The sequence below is a fragment of the Odontomachus brunneus genome, unplaced genomic scaffold, assembly GCF_010583005.1.
Source record: "Odontomachus brunneus isolate Ranch 3 - 2012 unplaced genomic scaffold, Obru_v1 Obru_scaffold_034, whole genome shotgun sequence".
Lineage (NCBI taxonomy): Eukaryota > Metazoa > Arthropoda > Insecta > Hymenoptera > Formicidae > Odontomachus > Odontomachus brunneus.
The window spans coordinates 1,463,941-1,473,423 of NW_022639484.1; the positions used below are offsets into that span (position 1 = coordinate 1,463,941).

The 9,483-nt window shown below is 32.8% G+C and overlaps 2 protein-coding genes across 10 annotated transcripts; one reads left to right on the forward strand and one right to left on the reverse strand.

Moving 5' to 3' along the window:
* The first annotated feature begins 739 nt into the window (after positions 1-739).
* LOC116843634 lies at positions 740-5,408 on the forward strand. Of its 6 annotated transcripts, none has more exons than XM_032814190.1 (5): positions 740-810; positions 971-1,060; positions 1,761-2,526; positions 3,675-3,851; positions 3,954-5,408. In XM_032814190.1, exons 3-5 carry the CDS (start codon positions 2,215-2,217, stop codon positions 4,533-4,535), a joined length of 1,071 nt encoding a protein of 356 aa, XP_032670081.1. In that variant the 5' UTR covers positions 740-810; positions 971-1,060; positions 1,761-2,214; the 3' UTR covers positions 4,536-5,408. The 6 variants fall into 6 exon arrangements, with proteins under 6 accessions (XP_032670081.1, XP_032670078.1, XP_032670082.1 ...); XM_032814191.1 differs by having other exon boundaries at positions 749-810; positions 957-1,060; XM_032814187.1 differs by having other exon boundaries at positions 971-2,526.
* Positions 5,409-7,415: 2,007 nt separating this feature from the next.
* LOC116843636 (THAP domain-containing protein 6-like) lies at positions 7,416-9,002 on the reverse strand. 4 transcript variants are annotated; one of them, XR_004377908.1, is made up of 3 exons: positions 8,636-9,002; positions 8,317-8,493; positions 7,416-8,239 (listed from the first exon to the last, which is right to left on the reverse strand). XR_004377908.1 is itself a non-coding variant. In XM_032814196.1 (3 exons), exons 2-3 carry the CDS (start codon positions 8,473-8,475, stop codon positions 7,876-7,878), a joined length of 498 nt encoding a protein of 165 aa, XP_032670087.1. In that variant the 5' UTR covers positions 8,476-8,493; positions 8,741-8,996; the 3' UTR covers positions 7,419-7,875. The 4 variants fall into 4 exon arrangements, 3 of the variants coding, with proteins under 3 accessions (XP_032670087.1, XP_032670086.1, XP_032670085.1); XM_032814196.1 differs by having other exon boundaries at positions 7,419-8,214; positions 8,741-8,996; XM_032814195.1 differs by having other exon boundaries at positions 7,420-8,214; positions 8,714-8,994.
* Positions 9,003-9,483: the final 481 nt, after the last annotated feature.

Genomic DNA, 9,483 nt, shown 5'->3' on the forward strand with positions numbered 1-9,483 from the left:
GTTACTAATTGATACGCATATTAAACGTTCAGTATAAACATACTATATGAGATTAAACTTATTAATAACTAATATTTTTTGAAAATCAACTACCTGATGCTCACGTTATCCGCTATGCTACTCTAGCTAACTCTAACTAACTCTACTCGAGCATCGGAAAGCAATACTGAGTTGTCTTGAACCATAAAGATACTAGATGGTTGTGCTTATTACATTTTTCAACCCTAGTGGAACTAATGGCTTTTGCACACAGGACGCGGTAATGCTTGCCGCGCGGCGGAAGTTCGCGCGACAGCCAATCAATATGCTGCTTTTCGTAATAACCTTCTAGCTCTTAAAGTACTTAACGAAAAAATACTTAAGTATAGTGTTTTGGAAAGCTCTCGAGATAAGCTACAAGAATATACAATAAAAAATGGGGGTATCCATTTAAAAACATCATTGTGACCTTGACCTGATCTTTATGACGCAACTCAAGGTCAAACTGCTAATATCATAAAATAGATCTTTTTAAACCCTACAACTTTTGTATTTAACATTTTTTTATACAACGCTTTGTTTTCGAGATATTCAGGTGTTCCGGTATATAATATTCACCCTGTATATAACTTTCGTCGCGCGGCAAGCATTATCGCGTCCTGTGTGCAGAAGCCATTAGAGAATCTCTAGTAAAGAGAATCGCCAACTTAGTCATGGGACCAGCTATTTTGTGATTGGCTGGCATAAAATGTACGGACTTGGACACTGCGACGCCAATGCAGAATAGATGGTTACATGTGTGAGGTTAGCGATCGTTCATCATATTAATAAGTACGTTTTGATAATTATATTTATTACGGAATTTAAGGGATTAGACCGGTGTAAAATTTTCAAAGAACTGAATTTTTTTACTTTAAAAAATAGTTTGAAACTTCTAGAATAAGGAACAAAAGATCCCAAGTATAAATTTGAGTTAGTTTCTGAATTACAGAGCCTACATCGGGCATACAGCTAGCCTACAACAGGCTCGTTCTTGCGCGCCGGCTGCTCCGGATTGACCGTACGCGTTCTAACAGGCTAGGTAGGTCTAGCAGGTCAGAATGTTGTTATTGTGTATCCCTTCTTTTTACGTAACGTATTGTAGCCTATACAAAGCTAAAGAAACCGTTAGTCAGTCGTATGATATTCATGTCATAGCATGTGTTATTTTATGAAACTTTATTCGGAATATTACTTTCAATATGGAGAGCCGAAAAAGAGTTAATAGAAAAGGTTCAAGGACAATATTAGGACGCGCAAGTAACCCAAAAAAAGACCAAAACCGCCCAATCGTCATGAATTTGAACGCGAAACTGCTTCTACAAGTGCATCCGCGAAAAAACTAAAAAGTTCTCACGCAGAAGTACCGGTAAATGCGATGCACGGTTATTAATTTTTTGGCGATATTTTCCAGTCTCAGTGAAATAGTAATGTGCAAAACATGTGATGGAAATTTGAATTTCTCTGAGTCAAGTATTCGAGGACTTGGATTTAAATTGGTAATAAATTGTACAATTGCGAACCGCGATATATTAATTCTTGTCCACTCATACAGAACGCGTATGAAATTAACAGATGAATCGTATTCGCGATGAGATTTCTCGGTATTGGTTACGATGGAATAAGAAAGTTTTGCGGTATCATGGATTTGTCAAAAATGTTCACTAAAACGATTTACCAGGACATTAATACAAACATTCATTGTGCGTCGAAAACTGTTACTTCTCTATTATTTTCTGGAGCTGTTACTGAGGAGAAAAACCTAATGGCAAAAGCAGAAAAGATATCAGAACCGGCGGGACTAATGGTTTCCGGAGATGGCGAAAGCGCGGTTTTACGGCATTGCAAGGTGTCGTGTCGCTAATTGGATGGTATTCTGACCAAGTATTAGATGTAATCATGAAATCATCGTATTGCAAGCAATGCAAATACTGGAAGAATGAATATAACTCGGTTGAATTCGAATTGTGGATGCAATCGCATAAAGAAACGTGTTTAGCAAATCACGAAGGGAGTTCAGATAAAATGGAAGTAGATGGAGCAATAGAAATGTTTAAGAGATCTGAAGATCTGCATGGAGTTAAATATTTATCGGTGACGGTGATTGTAAAACATACAAAGGCATCGTTGAATCGCAACCATACGAGGAAAACATTACAATAATTAAAAAAGAATGTCGGTCACGTTCAAAAGCGGATGGGCTTTCGACTCCGTAATATAAAAAAGAACGAAAAAGGATTAGGAGGACGAGGAAAATTTACTGGAAAATTAATCGATGAATTAAGCGTTTATTACGGACTTGCTATTAGGAGATATAAAAATTCAATAGAAGATATGAAAACTGCAATATGGGCAACGTTGAAGCACAAATCGTCAACTGACGCTAAACCGCAACATGAGAACTGTCCGCCCGGGCCAAGTTCTTGGTGTTCCTGGCAGGTAGCAAAGACGAAAAATAAATTAAGTGAATACACTCACAAACCTGCTCTTCATCCTGATATTATAAAGGTAATCACTCCTATCTACCAGGAACTTAGCAAAGATGATTTGTTAGAGCGCTGTTTGGGTGGTTACACTCAAAATTCGAACGAGAGCTTGAACGCGTTAATTTGGACCTTCGCTCCAAAACCAACATTTAGTGATGCTAAATCTGTTGAAATTGCTGTCAATATTGGCAGCAATATATTCAACAAAGGTTATTCAAGTATTCTTTTAATCATGAATACCATGAATGTAGTAATCGGACCGGTTACAGCAAACATTTGCGAAACCTTGAATGAAGAACGAATTTTGACCGCTGAAGTACGCACGTTCGAGGCATCTAAAAAAGGTCGTATTTCGAAACGGCAGAGCAAAGCAAGAAGCGACGATGAGAGGGATAATTATTACGAAGTTGCATGGCAGATTAGTAGTAAGAATAAAAAAGTTTGCACTATATAATATAAAGACTATGTTGTAAAACTTTAAATGCATTTTTCTCGAAACCTCGTTTTTCAAAATGGTGTCGAAGGTTTCTCGGGATGTATTCATCGGATTGACTTGAATTTTGGTTTTTTATTATCCTTATAGTTTTCTCTAAGCATTGACCGAGGATTCTTATAATATTATTGTTATTTTGCAACATACTAACAAATTAAGTAACAATATGTGTGCCAAAAATCAAACCAAAAGTTCAATAATTTTTTTTTCTGTCAAATTTCAACAAATTTTGAATAAGTTCGGTCAATGCTTAGGGAACAATACTCTTAATATTATTTCTTTTTTTGTTTCAGACGATCCAATATGGCGAAATCATCGACACCAGTGACCGATGCAAAAGAAATTGACTTTTCATAACATTTTAATAAATGATACTAAAATTATTATTTTTCTTCTCACGTTGCATATTTTATATCTTCATTCACTTAAATAAAATACCAAACCATAAGTCTACAACTTTTTTATATCTTCGGCAATTAATGTTTAAAAATTACCTATTTTCTCGGCCAGTCACACCGGTCTAACCCCTTGAGTGAAGTATTTCTTAAGAGAAATTATAAATATAATGTGATTGTAAGAAATATAAATTTAGGCGTTAAAGCTATATGTTTATTATTAGTTTATAGATAATTATTTCGTGACGCAAATTTTTAATCAGGTAATTTATTGTATTACAGATACCATTATCGTACGCTATGCCATCGAATTGCACAGCATTCAACTGTTGCAACAGGAGTGATGAAGGTTACGCATTATTCAGATATCCACAAGATGAGACCATGAAGAGAAAATGGATTGTTATGGTTGGAAGAGGCAAAAACTGGTCCCCTAGTAGTTCACAAAAACTTTGCGAGGTTAATAGCATTTTGCAATATGTTTTTACTTTATACTTCAGGAGATAAATGTATGTAATATATTGTTAGATTTTTAGTATGTTTATTATTTTATACCCACAGGTACACTTTAAGCCAGCAGAAATCGAATTTTTTGCTGGACGCAAGCGACTTAAGCTTGGTTCAGTTCCTTCTCGTTTCTGTAGCTGTTCTTCAAGGGATCCAGAGAATTATGATAAAAAGTTGAGAAAAAAGGCGGAATATAGGAATAGTCTTTATGAGCAGCAAGCTTCTATTAGAAATAATTGTTGCGCTGTTATGCAACCTCCATTGAGGAAAAATGTTATATTAATCCAACAAGAGGAGTTTATTGAAGAAGTTTGCAAGTTCGAAGATAATACAGAAGAAATAGACCAATTGCAACCAGTGGATGAAAACGAGAATTTACTGAAGAACATCATAGATGAAAATAAACAGTTACGATATGAACTGAAAGAAATAGTAAAAAATGCAATAAAGGTTAATAAGAAATATAAAGAAATGGATGTAACAGATGAGCATAGAAAGATATATGAAGAAAATTCTAAATTAAAAGAACAGGTTCAAATACTAAGTAAACATGTACAAATTAGGGTGCGTTTAGATGGAGAAAGAAATAGCGTAACGGAACAGTTACGGAAAAGAGATATAGTGGGAGTCAGCTAATCAGAGTAATTCCGTTTTTATTCTGTTCTGTTGTTTGATAGGTAGGTTTCACATTTTATAATTCTCGATGTTGATAGGTTAGAATGTTTTCCGTTTTTGTTCCGTTCCGTAACAGTTCTGTGCCATGTGAAACCTACCTATCAAACAACAGAACGGAATAAAAACGGAATTACTTTGATTGGCTGACCCTCACTATATTTCTTTTTCGTAACTGTTCCGTTACGCTATTTCTTTTTCCACCTGAACCTATCCTTATGCACAAAGTGTTGGCTGAGGATCAATTGCAAGTTTTAGAAAGTGAGTCTAATAAAGGTTCCAAATGGCCAAAAGAAACCATTTTAAAAACACTGGACTTACGTTTTATTTATGGCACTGCAAGTTATAAGAATTATATAAGAGAATTTGTTGCTTCTTTTCCTTCTGTTAGAACTTTACAGCGGAGTATAGAGAACATTTCTTTCGAACCAAGACTTTTGAGAGATATTTTCCTCCTAATTAATGAAATGGGAGAACATTTAGATGAAAAGCATAAGTTCCGCTGTTTAGTTTTCGATGAAATGAGTATCCAACAGAAAATAGATTTTGATAGGAATAGTAATGTTCATATTGGATACACAACTTGGTGTACCTCATACAGTAGCATGTAAGTTAATGACTTTTCTTCTCACTGGTATACGCAAAAGATGGAAACAAATTGTAGCACTTTACACCTTCATAGACATACAATAAAAGTATCAAAGAAATAATATTAAACATATTAAAAGAATGTAAAAAAACTGGCTTTGTTGTAATTTGTTTAGTTTATGATATAATCGTAGTATTTTAAATGAACTTGGATTTAGCTGCAGAAAAAATAAAATGGTATATAGCATTCTTCATCCATTTAACTCTTCAAGATATTTGTATGTCATTCCAGATTTTATTCATACATTTAAAAATTTGAAAGAAATGTTAATGAAAGTAAGTATTATTAAATTACCTGAAGATATTATTAATAAATATTGTTTAAAATTACAAACATTAGATATGAGATATGTAGGGTTTCTTGAAAATAAACAATCTGATATGACTCTAAAATTTAACCCGAAATTGAAGAAAAAAAATTTACATCCTAATCACTTCAGTAAAATGAAGGTGATCACAGCTACCAACGTTCTCAAACTGCAGGAATTCTTTTTCCTATAATGGAAACGACAGCTTGGTTTATTATAATGTTAAGACATTTATTTAAAATAATGACTTCACGCGATAAATTGTTGCATTAAGTTTTCATAAGATGGACTGGTATCATACAGCAATATATATTATTCGCTTATTTATTTCTATCTTTAGAAATGCAACAATTGAAAGGGATTGGAAAGTCACTCTTACACATTTAATTATATATTTAGAATGTATATTAGAAATTGAAGAGATGTTACTTCAAATAGAATCATTGGATTTCTGTTTAGCTCGCTTTAGCCAGAACTGCATTGAAAATGAATTTTCTAACATTCGTATACAATGGCCAAAACCTTCTGCTCTAGAATGTAAAAATCGCCTGAAGTAATTAGCCTTATCACGTAAAGTTGTGTTGATAAATAATTCTAGCTACAATTATGATGGATCTTCAACGTTGATTGACCTTATGTCAAGAAATAAGAAACCAAAAAAAAATTGACATTTTACCACCTAATTTATTTTCACAACTACATACAATGGAATTTTGAACGGACGAAGAAGAAGAGATCTTATACAAAATGTGTGGCTATATTGTGTTCAAGCTTAAGCAATGAATAAAGTGTACTAATTGTTATTTAAAACTATTGCATTCAGATTTATATTTGTATCCTAGAAGTGGCTTTTTGAAAGCTTGTGAATATTTGGAGGGAACTCTTGTTTCAGTTTCAGATGAAATATTTCAACTCTTAAAAGCTGTAGAATTAATTATAAGAGATTTAAAGAATAAAATCAAAGATGTAGGAATAAAATCAAAGATGTTGAAAGAAAAATTAGAACACCATTTGAAAAAAGAATTGAGTACATTTGTCATTATCACTTGTCATGGCACGAAAGATATTTTAATTTCTAGATATTGCAGTATGAGATTGTGTCAAATATCGTCAGAACTAAGTAGTATGCCTACTAATAAAAGTAATACATCTGTATTTGACAGCAAAAGCATGAAATCAAGACTCTTAGCTGATAATTTCAATCCAATAAACAACCACAATCACAATGCACCAACAATTAATATTAAATAATGAAACTATATGCAATGCATACGTTTTTGCAATATTTCGTGATATATAAATAATTACCAAAGCTTTTACTTATTGGAGTATTGACTGATTAATAATTAAATAAGTTCGTAAGTAGGTAATAGTAAGTAATACATGTTTATAAAGTATGATAACTTGTACGTTTAATTTATGTTACTTTAATAGGTGGATAATAATGAATAATTTGAATTGTTTATTTTTCTGTCATTATTGCTATTTCGATAAATACAATAACATGTTATTTTTACATATAGCATAATTACATTAATTGGAATATTGTTATAAGTTTTAGGTCGCGTTTTGCAAAATAGTACTTGCATTTATATTTATTACATTATACTACTGTTTATTTTGTATATGTTTATGTACAACTTTGTTAGATTTATTACAATATCTTCTTACTTATTATAATATGCATTGTATTTTTTGTTGTTTTCAAAGATTATAATAAAGAGATTGTAATAAATAAAATCATCTCGCACAAATATTGTAAACATTTACATTTTTATTTTAAATATAGGAAAAATGATTATAAAAAATATATTTTATTATAATTTACTGTTCTTCCTCTAATGCTTGTATTATAATTAAAAATAGGGAGCGTCCCAGATGCGCACATTGACAAACGGACGCAGCCAACTACAACGCCATATGCCTAGAGATATTCTAGAGACTCTATAAACAACGACATATGATTAGTTGTGTCCATCTGTCAATGTGCGCATCTCGGACTCACTCTTAAAAATATGCTATTTATACGCATAACATGATTCCAATAAAATAGGGATAATATTGAATAAATTCGTTATAATAATAAGTTATTTTTTCAATTACATAATTTATGTTGTTATACGACACATATAGCACAAGATTTAAAAGATGTCCCAAAGACATTCAGAAGATTGCTAAATGTCTGCTTAAGTCTTCAGAATATCCTAAAAATATTCCGAGGACTTCTAATTTCCACACAAGTCCCCAAGGTATCCCTTTAAGATCTTGTGCTATTTGAGAAATGTATATAATCACAATCTGTTTCAACAATAATAGGTTTTTCATACAAATTTGTTATAATCGCAAGATCACTGTGCTCTATTTTGCAATATATTTTGAAGAAGGAAAACAACTGTCCTTAACGCAGCATTTTCTTTGCGAACTTTTTCAATAAATTCCTCTTGTTGGACAGCTAATATATCATTTTTCCTCAATGGAGGTTGCATAACAATGCAGCAATTATTGTGTTCTCTAATAGAAACTTGCTGCTTGTAAAGACTATTCCTATATTCCGCATTTTTTCTCAACTTTCTATGATTATTCTTTGAATCCCCTGAAGAACAACTACAAAAACGAGAAGGAACTGAACCAAGCTTAACTCGCTTGCGTCCAGCAAAAAATTCGATTTCTGCTGGCTTAAAATGTACCTGCGGGTATAAAATAATAAACATACTAAAAATCTAACAATATATTACATATGTCCATCTCCTGAAGTACAAAGTAAAAACATATTGCAAAATGCTACTAACCTCGCAAAGTTTTTGTGAACTACTAGGGGACCAGTTTTTACCTCTTCCAACCATAACAATCCATTTTCTCTTCATGGTCTCATCTTGTGGATATCTGAATAATGCGTAACCTTCATCACTCCTGTTGCAACAGTTGAATGCTGTGCAATTTGATGGCATAGTGTATGATAATGGTATCTGTAATACAAGTACAATAAATTACCTAATTAAAAATTTGTATCAAATTTGTGTCAATTTGTGAAATAATTATCTATAAACTAAATAAACATATAGCTAATAATAAACATATAACTTTAACGCCTAAATTTACATTTCTTACCAATCACATTATATTTATAACTTCTCTTAAGAAATACTTTACTTAAATTTCGTAATAAATATCATTATCGAAACGTACTTATTAATATGATGAACGATCGCTAACCTCACATATGTAACCATTTGTTTTGCATTGGCGTCGTAATGTCCAAATCCGTACATTTTATGCCAGCCAATAGAATAGCTAGTCACAAGTTGGCTACTCTTCTTACTAGAGGTTCTCTAAGTATCCTGGGACCCTATTCCGTAATCACTTATCGACAATTATCAGATCGGTAGACGTCGTTGCGCAGCTTTTCTATACCATAGAAAAGCTGCGCAACGATACCTATCGATCCGACAGTTGTCGGTAAGCGTGTAAGGAATAGTACTCCTGGATACCTATTATGGACTTCTTCGGAATCAATTCCGATCGAAATAATTCCGTTTCCGGTTACGCGACATTATGCCGAAAACTAGATGGGGAATATATTGGTACCATTGAAAACCTCTGGGTAGCAGAACATTAAGGCTGCGTTCCGAAATTCACTGCCAGTACTGAACATCTATAGTATACGTGACATAAACTATAGGTTTTCACTACTGGCAGTGAATTTCGGAACGCAGCCTAAATCTGTGAATTGACAACATTATTGAAGTTGTAAATCTCTATAGGTGTTTACGATAAGTTGTCGGATTGGAAATCCGACTGAACAGTGGTACTCAATCGACCCATTTCAAAAAATTCCCTAGCTTAATCAGATTTTAGTAAAACCTGTCTCAGCAGTAATCGGATTAGCTTCATAGCGATGTGAGGTGATATTTTGAGAGAAGATAAAAAGATAAAAGAAGGTAAAAAGATAAAAGAAT